We start from the raw sequence: 21,582 nt of genomic DNA, 5'->3' as shown, positions 1-21,582 counted from the left end.
GCCGAAAGTGCAAACATGTGCCATCATCTTTTGCAGTTATACAAGTACTTGTTCCTAAGTATCTGATAGTAGGAAGGTAGCTCTTACTTGTGGTTTCATGAGATAAGCCGTATTCAAGAAACATGTAGTTTAGAGACCAACTCTAAAGAGTGGTGACAGCTACTGCTTGTCTTATGCGTGCTTTACCTGAAAAATTATTTGGGATGTTCAGGTTTCTCTTTCCTACCTTAACTCTTCTGTGTAATTTCCCTGGCAAATTGTTTCAGAGTTTTTTAATAAAAAATGGCTGGGGGGGGGGCGCGGGGGAAACCTGCTAATGTTGAGGGTAAAATGAACTGTGATATGAAAGATTGCTGATCTGGTCAGTGGTATCTTCTTGATCAGTATCTGGTAGTTGACATTGAGATGGTGTTCACAGAAATTAGGATTAGACTCCCCAGGGAAGGCTGAACTGCCTCCCTCCATAATCAGTGGAGGGGAGAGATGCTTCTCAAGGAGATAGCTGAGACTAGCCAAATTAAGCCCTTCTCTCTGCATCAAGGGCAGTATCAGTGTAGTAAACCAGCAAGATTAGGTGAGTGAAGTACACTGGAACAGAGAGGTAGTTTAGGAGGTTTGTGCATTGCATGGAGATGAGTTGGTGGAGACTTGGAAACGTTAACTTGATCTTGGTAGCTAACCTCAGAAGGGGGTTCTTCCCAACTACACAACAGTGGTTTCCTGCATATCTCATGAAGGAGTAGCTCGCTCAGATGGCTCTACAGAGATACTCACAATTAAAAGCTGTGAACAGACCCCTGATCAATTCTCTGTATCAAAGTTTACAAAGCTTTTGATAGTACAGGATGGACCCTTACGGTTACCTGGCTTTACTTCAGATGTAACACAAGCAAGGAAGTTCCCTCACCACTTCTGGAAAGGAGCTGTACTCTTTTGTGGCCTAAGCGAGTATAGCCCAAACTCTGTAACTTGTGATTGGAAGTAGAGCATACATTTTATAAAAACATCCAATACTGATTTGAAGCCAAATGACAAACTTTGTTTCACTTGGTAAGTTTTCCTTACTGTTAACTAGGTGTTGGGATTTTTAATTTGAAGTCAGAATGTTTCCAACACCCATCCATTAGACAATGTTATCCCTCTATTTAAATGTAAGGGCCTTTATGTATGTATATAATCCACAGTGAATGGATCATTAAGTTATTCTTTGAAAAGTTTAGAGCTTTTTAAGACGCTCATCTAAAATAATATTTCAGACTTGTTCTCTGGCTGTTATGCTGTTCGCGTGCCCTGGAGAAGACTCCTTTTTTAATGGGTAAAAATTATGAAGTTATTTTCCAACTTCTAACTTGCTGTGATAGCCAAAGGCTTAAGAAGACAAGTCAACCACTGCATCAACTCTTGGAAAGGAAATCAGATGCCTATCTAGTTTAGAACCAGATTTTGGCAGAGAGGCAGTTTTCTCAGTAGTAAACCAATTAATATGGATAATAATGTTTAGCTTGCATAAATTGTTTTTTAGAGTGTTATCAGCTAATGATAGTCATGAATCCATTGGTAAAGTGAGTCTTGAGCATCTGTTTTCATCTCTATTTTTGTTTTGTTTTCTTGAATGGATTTTTAATGTGATAATGGCCAGATAGCCTGATGTCATGGCTGATTGAACTGTTCTGTTTCTTCCATTAGCTCTTGTCTGCTCATCACTGCCAATATTACTCTTGAGTAGCTTCCCTCCTCCACTCCTACATCAGTCCTGTGCGTTGGGGGACAGGAGGGCTAGTGCTCAGGGGTTTTGATTATTTTCTGTCAGAATTTGCTTTAAATTTTATGCTTTTCGTGATAGTGTTTCTGCCATGAAATCATGACACTGTGGTGTGGTTTTTCTCTGCTATGCTGAAGATACTCAAATTTTATTCTCTCTTAATCCCCATTACCTGTGCTCTCCTGTATTCTAAAGGAAGAAAGAATCAGCGTTGTTGAAATTGTGCTCTGGCCATAAGAGTTAGCAGTTATACCCCTGGGAGGATGAGGGAGCAGCCTGGACGTGTTACTGGGACTCTATCCCCATAAATCATGCCAGCTCTTATGCAGCTCCCATTGTTGACAGTCCGGTATGCGGAGGCACGTGGTGTGCTCAAGTGCTTCTCCAGTTGTGCAATGTCAGATCAGACTAAGCAAGGGTGATGCTCCCCTCCAGTTGGGAAGTTACTGGGAGAGTCAAATGATCATGATCTAGAGAGAGTTTTCTCAGTGAGTTCATGGGCGTACATTGACACAGTCATTTTTAACTAGAGAATTGGGCAATGTCTTACTAATCTTGATGATTTAGGGCCATGAAGGACATGTTTGGAATGAGCGTGTCATTTTACCTGTTTATTTCTTAACACTGAGCTTCCATTGTGGTAGTTGAGTTCTAACCAACTCTTCTTTTCTGTTATCATGGGACTATTCTAAGTGAAACACCCACCTTAAGTACTTCAAACTTCTCTGTCCTTCTGAGTTCTGCACATGTTAATTCACCTTTGCAGCATCTTGTCTCATCAGGTTGCCATGTGCTGTTGAGTTGCCGCTGACAAGAATATGAACACCCTCAGTATCAAGTCCTTCCGCAGTGGCACTCCCATCTTATTCTACTTACCTTGGCTCCCACTCAAGTGCTGTGGTGACCCTGATGGTTTCATTCCGCTGCGTGCAGGATTCGAGCAGCGCTGAAGCTTGCTGGCGTTTGTATTTTATTTTGCAAGTTGCTGAGCACCTCATGCAAGTGTTTTCAATTACTCCACTGTCAGTGGGGGATGAGGATAAAAATGGTGCTGAGCAGCTCCAGCAAGTTGCTGCTGTTATGTTGCCCCTGAAAATAGATCAGCCTGTATCACTGTGAAGCTTATTACCTAAGAGGAAAGGAGTTAACTTGTGGGGTGTGTTGTGGGTAACTTCTGTTGCTAAGTGTCACTGTTTTTACCCCAAATACACATTTCTCTCTCTCTCTTTTTTTTTTTTTTTTTTTACTTTTCATTTTGGTAGACTACATTTGCAGCAAAAGCGAATAAAAATATTGCATCTATTTAGTCTTTTGATGCCGCTAGGGTAAAGAATACTCCAGCTCAGGAGTATGTTCAGCAACATATAGCTTCATTCTGATATGTTTAATCTGAAAATCTCATTTAGGGTTATCAAAGTAGGGTTAAGTGTTTGACAGCTTTGCAGTACTTACTCCACAGCTATTGAAAAATTCACTGAATCTGTTTTCAAGGGACATCTAGGGCTTTCAGACAATACCAAAATCAATATAAGAAATTTTTTTTGCACTTAAATTAATAATTTGTATTACTCTTACTTTCATAGCTGTGATTAAAGTTCATATTTTTATTAAATTCATATTTTGCCTTAAAAAAATTCATACCTTTATAAGCCTTCCCTTTTAAAAAAGGTATGGGCGCCGCATATAGGATTTTGTTATTCTTTCCTCTCAATTATGCAGCACAATAGACATGATTATGGGGGTAGAGAAGAATTTAAGTATTCTGATTATATGCGAGCATTCGCATACAACTCACGTAGGAAAATACTATCGAGGCAATTTCAGATTCTTCCCTTTATAGAAAGGGGTCTGCATGAAGGGGCAAATCTACCCAAGTGATCCAGAAAATCCCAGTAGCTTTAAAAGTTCTTGAGTAAGATTTGTTGCAAACTACTGTTCCTATATTGTTCAGTCATGCTGAGAGTTATAAAGAAGTGTCAGTTCAAGTAAAAATCAGCTTCCGTGAATAAAACCTGTTTTATAAAATTAGTTTGAACAGAAAAAAAGGACACTAGCATCGAAGGAAAAAGATAATGATTAAGGGAACAACTTTTGCATTTGCCAGACTTAAAAAAAATAAAATATCCTTCTTCCTTCTTTGAAGTGTTTCTTTGTCCCCCTCTACTTGTGAAAGACTGATTAGAACTGTCTTTCAGATTTTCTAGGAAGTCAGCTCCAAGAAAAATTCTGAAATATTTATTATCATTGTATTTCATTTCATCATTTCTATAAAAAATAGGTTTTAAAAATCTGTTCTGACCCATGCTGTGAGCTCTACCTTGATCCTATTAATAGAACAGCCTTTAGAATTTTTTTAATTGATAAATACAGAAATGGAAAAAAAACCCACCATTTTAAGAAGCCAGCCTTAGAAACAGCTAAAAAATTTTTGAGGACTTGGATTAAATAATCTGAAGATTAAAAGCTCTTGCTTAAAGATTTGCAAGAAGCAAAGTGTTTTGTGTCAGTGCACTATACTGACACAAAGTGATAAGTTTTTTAGCGTAGATGTTGGTAAATAAATGAAATGCATTAGTGGTAGCTATTATTGACTTATATTGACAGCAGTCCATCCGTTGTTTGCCAGGCCTGTAGGCTGTAAAATGACTCCTCTGGTGCTTGGCATAGGTTTTGGGGAAAAAAGAAAAGGACGTGTATCTATCCAGTCTCTTGGTATTTGGTGGGTAGTTTGTGGTAGGAATATGCCCAAAGCAGACTTGGAAGGTGGGCAGAGTGGGAAGCTGAGTGGGGAGGTTTAATAGAAATTAAATTTGAAAATCAATACCCGAAAGATTAAAAAAAAAAAAAAAGAAAAACAAACCCAACTCCTCCCGTCTTCAAAGGGAGTACTGTGTTAATATGTAAAGCAAAGTTTGGGAAATAGCTGTGACAAGCAAGCAACAAGAAGGTATTTTCTTGTCTTCGTTTTAACTCTGTTTCTTTCTGTGTGACCTTGCTGAGTGAGGGGACGCCCACCCCTCGCTGAGGGGCCGCTTGGTCCAGGTCAGGGTTTTGGGTGAAATAACCTCGTGGAGGTTCACGTATGATGCTCAGGGCAGAAGCAGGAGCAAACCCTGGCCTCTGTGCCTTTTGACCAGGGCAGTGGTTCTCCAGTGTAGCAGTTCAGCAGACCAGAATCAACATTCATATTTTCTCAGACCATAATTCACCAAATTTTACCCTCTGGCTTCTAATGACCTGCTGTTTAATACAATTTTGTAGACCATCAAGGAACCACTAAGCATACTCTTGTGGGAACCGCTGTGCTGGCTGAGAGGGCCAGAGGTTTCAAGTCCCTGTAGTCGGCCAGGTCAGCAATTAAACATGGCTAATGTTTGCACAGAGCTTGTTGGTGTGGTTTAAGATCTACATAGGATAAGCAGAAATTTGCATTTAAAGCATTTTATTAGACTAGCTTTTTGCAGGTAGCTGAAATAAAAGAGAAATTTGAATATGCGTCGGAAGATACTGTGGTATAACAGCTTAGGCACTGACTGAAGAATGGAGATAGTGGGTAGCAATGTTTTGAGGCTGTTTCTGAATTTTCTCTGTCCATGTTCCCTCTCTTTGACAGCCTTTCCAGAAGCAGAAAGGGATGCAGGGTAGTATTTTGTATCCGTGGTATCGCGTCTCATTACTGACAACCTCAGAAATTAAAAGATCATGTCAGACCTGATCGCAATTTATTACAGTATTTCAAAATTTGAGTAATGGTTAAGTTTTTCTTTTCTTACTTTCCAGTTTGTGAGCTTTTAAGATGTTCTCAAAATGCATTTGCAAACTTCCTAGAGTTTAAACCACCTCAAAAACAAAATCTAAAACTATAGGGGTTAGAACATTTCCCTTCTTTATATAAATGCTGTGGTCCTCTTCTCAAAACAGATTCTTTCATCAGGGTTTATATTAGAGAACCATCAGGAATCACACAAAGTGATAATTGTGTTGTGTGCTGAATCCTGTTAGGTAAGTACTGCCTGAGTAAGAGCTCTCCAAAAGCCATATTATCTTGGCCACAATTTTTTTTAAACCTCATTATTTAATTATTTTGGCCCTCCAAAACAGTGATTTTACTTGGCTATTAAAATGAAAAAAAGAATATGCATATATGTTTAATATACATACGTATATTTAATTCATATTTATGCATATAATGGAGTGTACACGTGTATACATGTATATGTGTGCATGTGCATGTGTGTATATATATCTGAACACATGTACAAGCAACAATATAGGGCTCCTTAAATTCAGGACATGGATTCTTAATCAGGGCAGAAGACCTAAACTGGAGCGGAGGTGTGAAACGGAGGGCTGAGATCAAAAGGACCCTAAGTCAAAAGGAGTGGTGGAATGATACTAATAATGCATAGAGTACGCAGGTCACTTGGGTGTAGCAAGGCAGAAATGCAAGTATGGATGGGTAATATATGTAAATGTAATTGGAGTGTAAAGAAAGAAGTGTAAAAGGTAGAGCTCTGCTCTTTTCCGGAAGAGTGGTAAGTGGAAATGAAGATGGTAAAATCTACCAAAAAAAGCTGTGGAGATTTGTTAGAGAAAGCTCTCAGTTTAATTATCTTGCCTTTACATATTCATACAGCATCAAAAACTGTGGAAAGATCAAGGAAGTTGATAAATTTTACATTTTGGCACACAAACCAACTTTAAAATAATATAGAATATAGCAGTCCCTGGATACCAGCTGGAGTTTGAGCTGAGGTAGATATTGCTTTAGGCAGCACCATGTGCACGTGCCATGTGTGTCTGTGTGTATTTTGTACACTGACATTGTAAGAAGATGTATTTTGTGTTATTGACAATAAAAAGTGAATGCCGGTGCTTTTGGATTCGTCTAGAGGATGTGAGAGGTCAGACATTTTTGTTGATCCCTTTGTGATGGGGCTGCTGGTGATGTTTCTGATGGTGCATATTTTAGGTTTTGTTCCTCATTGCTGTTACTGACACAGAGTTTCACATGTCAAGTTGCATGAGGCCAAATTATCTAAAGCCAAATTACCTATTGGGGTGTCCAAATCAACCGTGGTGTTTTTGTGGCGTGTGAGCTGATGGTGGTTAGGAGCCATGGCGCGAGGGGCCTGTCAGGGATCTCCTGGGCCACCAAGTCCCCTCTCCTCGTGTCTCCTGGCTTCGTAAATCCACGCTTTGAAAAAGCAAGGTCTTCGGGGCATCCCGAAATGGCAGATGCTGTTGATGCAAACTTTCCGCCTTCCCATGATGGGTACTTTCCAGATCCTTCTGGAAAAGGCGACTCTTACCGACGGGGGAGTGAGTAGGAGGCATGTTTTGGGGTGGTGGCGGGCCGGTGGGGCCGGCCGGTGGCAGTGAGGCGGGCCGATGAGGCGGGCGGTAGCGGGGCCGTGAGGCGGGCGGTAGCGGGGCCGTGAGGCGGGCGGTAGCGGGGCCGTGAGGCGGGCGGGCCGGTGCGGCGGCGCCGCTTCGCCCGCCTGCAGAGGGCTCTGTGACACCGCGTTTCCCCCGGCCAAAAGTGCATTCGGCGTCGGGCTGATGGGGCGGGGGGGGGCGGGGAAGGGAGCGCGGGGATAATGCTTCCAACAGTCTGGTCTTAGTCTGGTAAACAGACTAGGAATTGTGGGCTAAGTCCTTTTCCTCAGGCTTTGCACCAAGGCTGAGATCAGATGACTCAGTCCGGACTCATTATTTTAATAGCCTACAGCTAGTTCACATAGCAGCAGGAGTCCACAAAAAAGGCATTTAATTGTTGAAACTCAAACTGGTACATTGTAACTGCAGATTATAGTATTCAGATTTAAGTGATTCAAGTAATTTATAAAGCTTTTGCACAAGCAAACTGAAAGTTAAAATACTGATATTGTAATAAAAAGTAAATAAAACATACTTTTGTACATTAAGACCCAATTAAAGAGCATGATTTCATTTAACAAACTTAAAACAGGCAGGTGATATTTGCCAACATTACTACAGCTGTGTTTTACATTAGGAAATTAATTAAAATAGTCATTTATACTTTTTTCCACTTGCAAGTCTTAGGCCTTTCTGTATTACACCATCTATTTTCTCTTCAATCATTGTGTTAGGGTGCATTTGTAATCTCGCTTAGCAGGCTGCATCTCAACTTTAAGGTTTGGTTTGTTTTTTTTCCTTACCTAATGAAAAACCAGCTTTCTGCAATAATGCCGGCGAAGCAGATCAAACAGCGCTGAAGGAACTTCCCTGCTGTCTGCCTGAGAGGCAGCGCATTGTTAGTTATTCAGATGTCAGTCCTTTTCTTCCGCATCCTAGCAGGGTTTCACTGATTTCATCAGATCACTGCGAGCTGGAGGTGGGAGGGTGGCTGACGGCAAGGGTTGCGAGGGAATGGTTTCTGTTAGACAGGGTGAAACTTGGGGGATTTACTGCTCTCACGTACGTGCCTGGGTCTGGTACAGTTGTACACCCTGAGCCTAAAGGGGACAAAATTTCAAAATGCAAATCAGTGTTCTGCTTTTACACCTCATAGCTGAATAATGGGACCTCAGGAGTTATTCTTGATTCTTAGGTACTTCCCCCCCCCCCCAAACTACTAATACGGTGATTACATAATGAACTGTGAACTTCGACAGTTATTTGTTCCTCCAGGCAAATCAGCTTAAAGTGTAGAAAGGTACGTTTTTAAAATAGCACATAATTACAGAAAAGGGAGTTCATTCTTCCTTTTGTATGAAAGAGCAAAAACACATATGATGGTTGTTATCTTCCTTCTCTACTTTCCCTCGTCTACCTTCACCTGAACTTTCTTGCCTTTTAGGAGGAATCTTTTGTATCGTTTTTATGGATGCGTGACTCATTGCAACAGAGTCAGCATCGAAAGAATTGGGAACGTTCAGTTTGCCATTTTAGTGGGGCTGGTTTCTTTGTAAGTTGCTATCGTCCTTCCAAAAAACTCACGATGCCTGAAAATTTGGTTTATTAAGACCAGACATTTCACATTCCTAATGTTAAGATTGCTGCAATTTTCCATTATAAGCTTTACCCCACCCAGTCCTCTGAATACAGATTTATAAATCAGTTTTAAAAAATGCTTTTCCATCTAAATCGTCACTTACATTTTAAGTCTGGGAGAGCATCTTTTGAGCCGAATGCTCTTTCTCAATGGGGGAGGATCATATTCTGTATCAGTGTTCTCCCAAACAGATTTAGCGTTTCTTTAAAATAAAATCAAACAGTGAATGCATTGTAAGTTACTTTGGTGTCTTTGTATCTGAAAGAAAATTAGCATTTATAGGTTTTAAGAATTAATTTATTATGCACCTTATTACCATGGTTTCTTTTTACCATGTTTTTCTTGAATGGGTATTCTGAATTACTTATTGTATCGGTGCTGCTGGAGGAGCCACTGCAGACAGTATGTGACACATTTCTGAAAGACTGAAAAATGTGTTCGTTAATGTGTTTGACTACTACTGTGTAGAATACCGAAGACTGGCTTATTTATGCATATTGATATTAGACATCCTTATAGCTAATAGGCAATGCGTTGTGATAATATCTATTTTTAAATTCTTGCTTGATGAATCTGTCTTTGGGTGTTGACTTGAGTTCTCAGAAGACATGACACAAGAATACCCGGACATAAATGGAACATTACAGGAATAAAATATCTGACATTTCATCTCCCTGCTTCTTAAAGCTTAAAGTCCTTGAGGCATCAAATAAAACGAAACCAAGTCCAACAGTAAAAGTGCGTGTCATGCGTACACAGATCTATTTCTATGTAGGGCTGACTGAAATAAATTGTTTTTGCATAAATAGTTATAATAAGCTCTTCAAGAAGGAAAGAGGGTGGACCAGTAATGGAAAAAAATACGATATTTTAGGTTAAGCACATTTGAAAGTAAAACGTCCTACTGGAACTAGGCAATTTGACAATACTGGAACCTGTGCAGAGAGACAGAGCAGGGCTGGTACACTACTTAGTCCCACATAAGAACTATTTTGAGATTCGAGTCAAACTTGGGAGATACAGACCCCTTATTTTTATTCTATGAGCAGCATAATTCCATCTTCTCCAAGGAGATGGGAAATTTATTAAAGTTTACAATTTATACAAATAAAAAGGCAAATACAATTTAACTCCCCCGCACTTTCCTCCCACTAAAATAAAAGTCAAATTTTTGCTCTGCCTTTAAGAATTTTTCACTTTATTCATGTGAAAGCACAGAGTAGTCTAATAAGTCATAAAATGCAAGATAACAATATTTTAAATTTTTTAATTTAATAACAGATAGGTTAAGGTAGAGTATTACTGAAAAGATGCCATCAGTACTGTTTCATGTGAGACCATCTTTAGTCATTATAGTAACTTCATACTAAGAAAATTAATTTGGGGGTTTTGTATATTTGATGAAAATTTAAAAACTGTCAGTGTGCATTTTTAAAATGATGTGTTTTAAAAAATACTTCAAATGTACAAATACACCTTTATATTTCATGTTATTGATGTCTGCTAAGATTCTCATTTTGGTCTCTAACATTTTATGGTTGTGTGACATTACATTATCCTTGTATATTAACAAGGATATAAACTGAAATGTAAGGATTCATGAAGTTATGTTCAACAATTAATTAAGCAATAATCCATAAAGTATCTCTTGTTAGCAGCAGGCGATGACTGGTTCGTTCATTAAGAGCCGTAAGCAAAGCCAAGGCTGATGAATGTCCCAATAAACCTTTTAGTAAATGCAAGGAGGATGATTTCTGAAATGACGACTGCTGCATTACGCTAAAGGCAGGGGTTTGCTGCAGCGTTTTGAAAATCAATCCCAACTGCAAGAAAGTCTGCAAGTGTTTTACACCATCTGAATGCTTCTTTTTTGCTAATGGCAAAACTCTGGAATTAGTTTGATAAGAAATAAGTTGATGTCAAGGCAGAGCACAGCACAGTGATCACTTTGATCGGATGTGCTTGAGAGGGTTATCACAACTTTTTAAATTCTTTATCCGTTTGTGACAGAGGTGACAATACCATGCCAAACAGCGGTTGCCTTCCTGCTAATTACCTCCTTGAATTATCTCTTTTGCTTAACTATTGCCTCTCGCTCCACGGAAATTACAGAATTTTGAAGTTGCAGAGAAGTTATAGCTCATTTCTGAAATGCACTCATTTACTTCAAAATAGAGTGGAAAAAACTGGGTAAGGAGTGGGTGAGGAAAGGAAGAGAACTAGCAATATGTTTCTACTGTTTTGGAAATTACTCTTGCTGTCTTAAGTTGATATCGGTGAGCTCTAATTTTGTTCCTTTTAAACACAGTAATGTTACTTGTTTATTTTAACAACAGCAGAAGGATGACGTGGGCTTCTCCTCGAGTCCCCGTCATCAGTCTAGGGGATAAGTAATGAATTTTCATTATGAATGAAGTATCTAAAATAAGACTGCATCTGTCCTGGTTACATTACTGTTCTAATGTTATCTATCCAGTGTGTGTTTTTTCTGTCAATTTAAAAACCCACAAAATAAAATGCAGTCCTGGATCTTACATTTGCTGCATGACCTTCACAAATTCAAGAAAGAAAAGGCCAAAAGACCATGTTGTTTAAAAAACAAAACCAAAGCAAAACCAAAAGTAAACAGCTATTTTTATGGTGGGCGGGAACATAGAACACTGATTTAATTTTTTACATTTTTTAAATTTTAAATTAAAGATTATTTGGTGCTCTGTGAAAAGTAGATAGTAGCACAAATAAGTAGATAGACTACAATAAGTGTAAGCATGATACTAATAGAATAAAGGAGAAAAAAAAACGCATCAAAAACACAGAAGAAAAAGAACTCTTTCCCAAACAGAAAATATTAAAATAAATATATAATATGTTAAATATGAAATGAGAAGGTAGGGCTTATGTCCAGTGTTTGGGATTTATCTTAACCTAAATGTGAAATCTAATTGACACTGATGGTTTTGCCTGTATATTCCCAAAATCAAGAGAGATACTAAATTCCTTTCCAGTACTTCAATTCTGCGTGTATTGATCAACAGCGAATAAACACACATGTTTTACTGTAGGCAAGTATATGGTTTGGGATGGTTAGGTAATTGCTGCTTTATTTTTATTCCTTTTGAGTGATAATAGATTATTTGGCATATCACTGCCCATTAGCTCCACTTACATATGTTTAAATATGAAATTACTCAATCTTCTGAATTCATTTCCCATGCTAGAAGCACAAAATATCTACTTGGTGGATATTTTATTGCATCTTATTGTATCTTTTAAGAATGTGTGAAGAGCAGGCAATTAAAGTACACTGAACTCTGGCTCATATTGAACAGATTTCCTAAGGTTGCAGCTTTGAGTCTATTGACAGCAATATGAAAATGACTGACACATGTTGCATTCAAGTCTTTTCAGTGATGAGGCAGAAATGCAATGCATAGTCCGTTCTTAACTTTTTTTTTTTTAAGGTACATGTGCATCCTAATAATCTCTACTACATCTGTTGAAGATGCACATATTCAGAAAAATGTATATTATACTATAGCTGATTTTGTGGTGATAATATTTTTATATCTTGAGAAAACAGGTTGAATAATGGAAATGAAAGAATTCTACTAGCAATAAATTATTCCTAAGACTAATAATAAAAAGAAATCTGATTCTGTCCTGTCTCTAAGATACTCATCAGTTTTTCATAAATATTCCTTATTTAGGACATAGGGAAAGCTTTCAGTAGATGAGTCTGAGTGCAGCTGGTGCTGAGTGAACACTGAGTTCCTTTGTAAGACCTGATCTCAGATGAATGTACATGTTGAAGTCCAACTTAGATGCGTGGTGTTTCTACAATATATACGGGGCTGAAACTGTTCTTTCCAGAAACTTAGAAAAGCCCTTTAATGATTTGTTTGGTCTGGTTAGGGCCTAATGTGAAATGTGATATAGGTTTGGGGGAATAATTGAGAGGAGATTATGATCTTGTGCTGTTTCTTCCCCAGTTTTGATTTTTTTTCTTGTGAAATCAGAAAAAACAAGCAAAGGGGAGTTTTGTGTAAATCGTATGCTTTAGCATTATGCAAATACTCTGTAATCTAAATAGTGTGGAGGCATGTGTGTGATTATGCATGCGTCTTAATGGGGCTTTTTCACACTAACATTTCTTTTTAGAGTTTTGCTAAAACTGTTTCTTTCTCTAAAGAAAAAAGTGGTTCATAGTTTCTGTGAAGCAAGAGAGGTTTGTACAGAGCTGCAGAATAAATACTTCTATTTCCCCCAAACTACAAAGAATGGTATGTGAAAGTGCTCAAGGGTGTTCATCAACTAATTTGAGTTAATGAATGGTATGAAACTTGCTCATGTATTTCTTTCCTCATTATCACAAATAGTGTGGCACGGCATTACTGGGGACATTGATTGTCTTTGCTCTGGCCCAGTTTTGTGACGTTCAACTGAGAAAAAAGGCTTTCATTCTTCTCAGGAGACAAGACAACCTACTGCTTAGTTCCCACCATTTAGATTTCACCAGATTTCTTGTTAACCCAATAATAGTACAGTTTAACAGTTCTCTCTTCTTCCCAGAACTAGCTAAACCAAGCCATGTTGCCTTGTCTTAGCTTATAAAGGCAGCAAAGGGTGCGGAGGACAGTTCTTGAGTAAGGGGTTCACTAGTGCATTTCAGGGTCCACAGAGTCCCACCCTACTGAAATGGGGTCCTGCCTTGAGAAGTGGATCTTCTTAATCCCTCTTCAAATTAGAGGTCTCCTGAAGTTTTAAAATACTATGCAACTAGAGATCCTTTCCTTCCCAGCCTTTTTTTTTCCCCTAAACAATGCTAATGTGATGAGGAAGACTGGGAGCCAAAATTACCATCCCCACCTCCTTATTTCTCTTGGTACAGCACTGACAAAGAATTGCATAAACATCTTGAGACAAAAGTGGGGAAAAATTGAGGGGGAAAAGCAGATATAACCAGCACCTTGCTCTAGTAGGTGTAAAGAGTAGCAGGGGAATTTATGTGGGGCTTTCAGTATGTAGTTAAGCTAGTGTGTGCCCCATCTGTCAAGTAAGTTTGACCACTTTTGATTTAAATATAATACAACCAGAAGGTAGCACAAATCTGCTATAAAACACCATGGATTTTTTTTTCTCCTCTTTCCAATCAATCTTGAAGTTGACCAAGTGTTGCATTAAGGAGTAGCCTGATGAAATAGGAGTAGTGGAAGCTCAGCAAAATGTTTTCTTATATTCTGGGAAAGGTGACAGGCTTTTCCCAGTACAGGTTTGCCAAATTAGGCAAACGTGGATATGAGCTGAATGTTACTATCAATGTTTTTCCATAATTTTCTGTGTGATAATGAGAAAAGGTCAGACTAATTCTGTTCTGATACCTTTAGCTGTTGTGGCTTAGTGCAGCTTGTCAGTGGTGAGGCACAGGGCAAGGTATGTACGTTATTGTCAGGTAGTGCTGTGATTTTATTGTTTTTTAAATTGGCGTGCAACTGGACAGTGTAATGGAGCAGTGCTCGTCTTCAGCATCTCCGCAGTATAATCTACTTGTTTTGCAAACTCAAAATAATCCTGCTCCCTTCTCTCATGTGCGTATGCAGTAACTGGAGAGCGACAGACTTGTGATTACATCATCTCCTCTGTTTGTGTGTGTTTTAGAGACTAGATCATAACGAAACCAAATGTATCAAATTAATATTCAGATCGCACAAGGTAGCTGTGATGCATTTTTCTCACTGTGTAAACCTCCATGTATGTAGACACAGATCTGGTCCAAGCAGGGCTAACTTCCTGCATCAGCAAGCTGTAACAGTGAGGAAGAGGAGGAAAGGGCACCTCGTGCCCTTATGACCATTATTAAGAAGACACATGCTTAAGGGGAACCTGTTTGGTTTTTCGCCTTTCAAGTGAGATCTCAAGTAAAAAATGTTCAGTTTATTTGCAACTCACTTTTATAACTACTCTTACCCTTAGTCTGGGTGTATGAGTCCAGAGCTCTAAAATTGTCTTAGAATTGTGTGTAGTAAGAGTTCTATGATAAACTAACTCTGACGTCATCATATGAGTCATACTGGGGCATGATCCTGAAATAGTCGGTACACGCTCGTAGCTCAAGAAAATTTCTGTGAGAGCGTGTTCTGCTTCTGATCATTCTTGATTCCAAAGCTTCTGGGGTTACCAGGACTTATAAACATTGCAAAGGTTTGATTTGTAAAGGCTTTTTTAAATTTTAACATCGCCTCTGCTTTTTTTGTGACTTTTTATGTTGGTAACAACAGCTAACGCTGTTTGTATTATATTGCCACCTATATGGAAGGTTGTGCAACACTTTCCATTATAAGATTGTTTCAGTTGCTTATTATGTTGCCAACATTCAGCTGTTTGGGCTGAAATTTTCCATGCTGGGTGTCTCCTTCAGGCTGAATTTCTTGGGAAAGTTTCAATAAAAATACTTGAACCATTCCAGGGAATGAGAGGAGGGGGAAATACTATATTTTGCTCGTGTTTATTAAAGTTGCTGCAAGCACTTGATTCAGAAATCATTGCACCTACGTGTTTTGGAGCAGGGAGTTGAATTATTAGGAAGGTGAAAGGGCGAGGAAAGGAAAAATGGGGATAGAAGAGATTTCTTTCTAAGGAATGGGCTCCTCCCTGACATTATGAGCCATCTGCAAGAAAGCACACAATCCCCATGCTTGTCAAAACAGGGTCAATGAATGGCTGAGAACTGAATGATTCTCCTTATTCCACTGAGCCTACATGGTGTATTGGTTTTGGAGAAAGATGCTTATGAGGTGTAAACACAATCCTGTGCAACAGGGAAGATAACTAAAATCTGCACAGTGGTGGAACTAGAGGGACAGGGTTATGGACTTAATAAGAGTTAAAAATAGCAGAGGTGGATTTGCTCAGCAAGGAGATGGATCTGAAGATGGTGAGAGAGACTATTAAGCAAGGAGATGGGATTTAACCTAAGTGGTATTACAGCAGCCTTTCTTAGTTACAGTTCATTTTCTGTTTCACACACATCTTGTGCATTTAAATGAGGCAGGGAAAATTGTATGCAATCATGTAATTTAGAGACCAGTATTCAACCTTAATTCCAGCATGTTTCATTTCTGAGCACTTGATGTTGCAACCATAATGTACTTTCAACATGAAAATTAAAGCTTTAGTTAGAAATGTCATTCTATACCTATCGTGAAAACGCTTATATTGTAAGCTTTGAAGATCACCACCATAGTTAGGCACAAGTATAATACTGCATTTCAATTAAAATACTGAAAAATGTTTTATTTTAATCCATTTAGAAATGTTTCCTTTTCAAAACCACAGCACTGCCAGTGCTTCAGCAAATGTGTACAGGACTATTTGGATCTGAAAAGGTTAACTGCATACTTGAGATATCAGGAGCTGCACTTCACAACAGACTCTGTCTTCTATTTCTCTCAGGTTCACAGTGTAGACAACAAATGATGTGTTGGAATATACCCAACATGCTTAGCCCAAATGGGAGCAAGTTAACAGGATGGGGAGAAGTTTCAGCTATAACTTCAAATTTTCCTAATTTTTATGGTCTTCAACTAGACTGGTTTTACCTCAATATTATTTTAACATTGTTATTTGTGGCTGAGCTTATTAAATAGCAGCATTTATGCTGCTGCTTTTAATATCTCACACTTGAGGTTATCTTCCAAGTTTTCAAGGATTTATAATGTTGCCATAACATTTTCTTAAGGAATAGGGCTTCCCATCCAGAAGCAAGCACACATCATAGTACAAATTCCAAAAATAGTGAATTAGATGTTTCCTAGTTAGAGGAAAGCAAATGTGTGCTGAATGCCCGTTTTATTAAGATCCTTTTACTTCTTTTTTTCTTGAATGAAATTTAGACTTCTATTTGGGGACTGTTTTGTTAATAATATCTGGACCCTTGTTTGGAGAAGAGAATTTAAAACTGAACTGTTACTATGGATATCTGCTTTTTAAATATTAACTTCATAAAAATGCCATATCTGGGTTTGACGTGATGTATTGTTTCTGTTCAAAGAAGATAAAATGTCATGTCATATACCTGTTTATTAATGTTTGCGGATTGTGTGTTGATGTTATGTATCATGGCAAAGATCCGCTTATTAATGCCTTCATGGTTTGGATGGACAGGACACATCTTTATTGCTTTAATGGTACGTAAAATTTTATTTCACAGTATTTTGAGGCTGTGTGAAAGTACACAAACCTTTTTTGAAAAAGAGCTGTTTTTTTGATATCTAGGCCACGTTTTTCTTTCATATTTCACACAGATGCCTAAACCCCCATTTTTTTCTTTCTTCCTTCCCCTTCTCCATGCACCCCTTACTGTTCTACAAGAGATGGGGTTTTTCAGAGGTCTCTCCATAAGTGCAATCAGTAGATTTCTATTCACAGCCAGCAGAATCTACCCAGCTTCCACCCAAACAGCTCATGTGTTGTGAGCAGTCACAAAATGTTGGGTTCTATGGAACCTAAATGAATGTAGGGATTCATATGAATTCAAACTGTTTGTTGAGGCCCAGAGAAGAAACCGAACTGTCCTACAGCACCATGTTGCAGATGCTGTGGCAGATGTCATGTACTGCTGTGAGACCCAGTGTGACCTGATGGTCCTGTTCAGTGCAATTGTTGTCGTACTGTGGTCTGCAGAATCAGTTTGTCCAGCCAGCCTCTGGCTGGATCCTTCATACAATGCCAGGATATAAACTGTGAACCAGATGACTGGTGTGGCAGTATTCCCTCTGCCTCCCTCTCCTCAGGGTCTGCTGCTCTTCCTCAGGAGCTAAAGGTGGATCTCCCAGTCCTCTGTTGTATTCTCGACGTAGGTCAGGCATTGCTTCCATGTCTTCTCATATGATATGAAACGTCAAGTCACATGACAGGCAGTTTGGTCACATAGCAAATATAGTTGTCGCATGACAAGAAATTTGGTAGAGTGATGGGTTGGCCTCCGCTAGCACCAAGTACCCACATAGCTTTTTGCTCACTCACCCCCACACCCACAGTCCCCATGGGATGGGAGAGAAAACAGGAGGAGCAGGAGTGAGAAAATTCATGGGCTGAAATAAGGGAATCACTCTACCAAGTACTGTCATGGGCAAAACAGACTTGACCTAGGGAATTTAACTTAATTTATTGCCAACTAGCATAAATATTTAATTACTGATTTGGGTATTGGTTATTGAGAAACAAAAGAAAAACCCTAAAACACTTAGGGTGAAAAAAAGACACCTTTCCTCCCCCTTTCCCAGGGTCACTGTGGACACGTCTCCTCCCCTGCCACCACTGCAGGCCACAGTCAGTCCCTTTGGTGAGGCAACAAGTGGTTCTGGTGGTTGGGGTCAGGTTGTAGTGGTTTCTCTCTGCTGCCCCGTGTTTGTCGCTCTTGTCCTGGGCTCTGATGTTGGTCACTGACAGGCTGCAGTGCCTCCAGGGTGTACTGGCTCTCCACCAGGCCGCACCTCCTATTCCTCTGACCTTATTGCTCTGTCATTCTCTCTGTTCCCTCCTCCTCTATCCCTCCAGCATTTTCTACCCCTCCTTAAATATGTTTTCATTGAGGTGCCACCAGCTTTGGTGATGGGCTCAGCTGTGTCATGTGGTGCGTCCATTGTCTGAAACCAGCTGTGGCTGGCACGAGGCAGACCCTGACCGCCTCTCACCCTGCAGGCCCCTCCACTACCAAAACCTTGCCACCTACACCCAATACAACAACTCAGCGTCTTCATTCTTTCTTCCACAGACTTGTTTTCTGTGGCCACTTCTGTCCCTGAGTCTGCCTCATTCTCTTTCCTATGCTCCTAGGAGGAGAGTGTTGACTGTTCAAAGAAAGCCAGGTCACCCTCAGTTAGTCCAATGCAAATAATTGCTGGTAATTTTTGTCATTCTTTTTCCTTACTGGATTGCAAATGCGAGTTTCCAGGTGACAGCTGGCTCTGAGGTGAGGTCAGCGTTCTCACCTCTCTGAATGCGCCCTTCATGGTTTGCCAAGGTTGCAAGAGCTCATTTTGTAAAGCTTGTGTCTTGGCTAAAACCTGGTTTACTCTGTCTAACCTGGTCAGACAAATGTCTGTATGTAACTTAATTTATTAATCTGCATCATGTGCTAGTGCGTATTGTTTTATTCAGTGACAGGTGTAATTTGTACTTTAGCATGAAGGCCAGAGGACTGTATGGACAGCGTGATCTGCTTTAGCCCATCTTGTGAGGAATCCTTCAAGATGGCTCCTTATGCAGTGGAAGGAAAAGACAAAGAATTAAAATATTGCTCGAATGCTAAGCACATGAAGTCTGAGTTGCAGAGATCCTGTTGTGGGGGAATCCCAGTCCTTTCAAGTGAGGGTTAATACAGGTGCCAGCAGTGATGCTTTGAATGTCATCATAATGCAGTTATCAGATGTTCTGGTATAACTCTGTGTTTACTCTTGGAGTAAAAGTGGTCTTCTTCACTTCACCTGTTCTTTTTTGGAAAGAATCAGAATAAAAGTGAAAAAAGCTACTTTTATTCCAGGTGAGAGAACCCACGCAAACAGTTGCGGTGCACACTTTGCATCATGCTTCTGGAATTCCCTCTCAGCATCCCACGGAGATGAACCTTTAGTTGCATTAGACCTTCAGCAGCATGTACCAAAGCTCTACAGAGGGGCCTCATTAGGTTTTCAAGAGTTGGGAAATCCAGTTTGATAATTAGACATCTTTTATGTCAGGCCACATTGTCTACAACGTTTAGAAAAAGGATGTGATTATCCTAAGTTGGAAATGATGTATCTACACAATCTAATTCATACTACCCCATTGACCTTTGGATTCAATACATTTGCCCCTAATGTTTTTCTCTGTTATAGCTGCTCAGGTACTTTTTCACAGAAGGATTGAGTGTAGTTACTGTAAAGGATTGAGTATAGTTATTAAAATACTGTGTGCAATGCTGATCTCTGGTTGGAGTTTAAAAACACTTGTGTGTTTGCACGTGATCCAAATGTCTAATGTAAGTTCTATCAAAATCAGAAGCAAATGGCCCAGATCTTGAACACTGGAATAAAGCTGTTGATGGAGAGGTTTATATTCTTGAAATCTTTGTGTTGCGGAGGAACTTGCCATGGCTGAGTTTGAAGCTCCATTTGGTCACTGATTTGGTCACTGAAAAATACTTACTTTACTTTTACCTAAAGCTTGCTTGTGAACAGTGTTTCAAGACTCTCATCCTCGTGATTGTCCTTTTTCTAGATTTATGACTGATGCAGCTCGACGTGAGCAGGAGTCTTTGAAGAAAAAGATTCAGCCAAAACTCTCTTTGACCTTATCAAGCACAGTGTCCCGTGGGAATGTATCTACTCCACCTCGCCACAGCAGTGGAAGCCTTACTCCTCCAGTCACCCCTCCAATCACTCCCTCCTCTTCGTTTCGCAGTAGTACTCCTACAGGTAAGCACCTACTGTTTGATTTATCCCAAATAAACTAGTAGTTTTGCTGTGTGGCATTTGGAGAACAATAGACATACTGAGGCACTGGGGAGAAGAACCCCCTAAAAATAAAGCAGAAGAGCTTTGGGCTCTTTTATTTGCATTTGGTTTGCAGTCTCTAAAACATGTGTGGGCATTTGTTTCCAAACTCTACTAAAGCAGAGAAGGACGCTAACTTTAAAAATCGCAGCTGAAATTATTACACAAAGAAACTAACCTTAGCAGAAATACCAAATGTGCAAAAGACCCCTGATGTATCAGTCAGAGAGTTCTGCACGTGGTACAGTGTCAGTTTAAGATACAAGAAAAAGTGGTCGGGATCTTCCCATCTTCCCCCCCTGTCCCTTCCCTCTCTTTTGTTTGTTTTTTTTTTAAGGGGGGTTGAATTAATAAATAAATGAGTGGACAGGGAGGAATCTTCAGCTGCTGTCATCATGTAGATGTGACTTTCATTAGGAAACTATGGTCAAAAAAAGCAATCAATGTATGAAAAAAGTGATTTGTGTTTTCTTCTAAAACAAGCATTCCCGTGGTTTTCCCAGGTATAAAATTCCTGGGAATTTTTTGGTACTGATTATAGAAAATTGCTTGCTCTGCTGAACCAGATTTCTTGGCCTAAGTCAGTCTGGTTTACATTGGATAGAGATCTTGTCAGATAATTCTCATACACTTAAGGTTAAATACCAATATTTCCTTCTAAAAAGCTAAATTCATATGATACATCTATTCTGTTCTGTAATAAATAGGCTCAACATATTATCTTAATAGGAAATCACATGAGCATCCCTGCTTTGATAAACTGCTATGCCATGTGTTTTATCTAAGCTATTTAATGTTTTAGTATTAATTATTAAATTGAAAAGTTGTAGTGGTCCTTGTGACACTCTTGTCTGGAAGTTCTGAAATTAATTGGTTGTTCAGCATGTCCCTGGATATGAAAAAGGGAAGCATGTTGAGAACAGCTAAATGATAAAATCCTAATGTAATAGAGAAAATTTTAAAAGTAAGCTTTTCTTCATTATCTCCTATTTGAAACAAACTGATTCATTTCCTTGACATCCTACAGATGTCAAGGAATTTCTGCTTTCTTTTACTTTTTGTACAGCTCCTCCTGGGAAGGCTAATTCATTATGTAGTCAGGTAGTATAACTTTGCACATCTGTCAGGAACGTTGGTTAGCAATGTACTCTTTGAAACATGTTCCATACCAAAGGAAAAAAAAAGCCAATATCTGTCTACTGAAATACTTTTATTTTTATTATTTATATATTTTTCAAGCTTTTGAAGTTACTCAGAATGTTGTTTTACCT

The 21,582-nt window shown here is 39.2% G+C and overlaps 1 protein-coding gene across 1 annotated transcript in view; it reads left to right on the top strand.

Annotated features, from left to right (window-relative positions):
• The window catches only part of JAZF1 (JAZF zinc finger 1), a 197,742-nt gene that overhangs the window by 148,334 nt on the left and 27,826 nt on the right, over nucleotides 1-21,582 (top strand). The window contains exon 3 of the mRNA XM_063325088.1: nucleotides 20,037-20,233. Within this exon, the coding sequence (XP_063181158.1) occupies nucleotides 20,037-20,233 (197 nt within the window). The remainder of the gene's footprint in view (nucleotides 1-20,036; nucleotides 20,234-21,582) is intronic.

Source organism: Chroicocephalus ridibundus, chromosome 2, assembly GCF_963924245.1.
Source record: "Chroicocephalus ridibundus chromosome 2, bChrRid1.1, whole genome shotgun sequence".
Classification (NCBI taxonomy): Eukaryota; Metazoa; Chordata; class Aves; order Charadriiformes; family Laridae; genus Chroicocephalus; species Chroicocephalus ridibundus.
The sequence above is the reverse complement of the archived record's forward strand: the minus strand, read 5'-3'. Positions and strand labels throughout refer to the sequence as shown.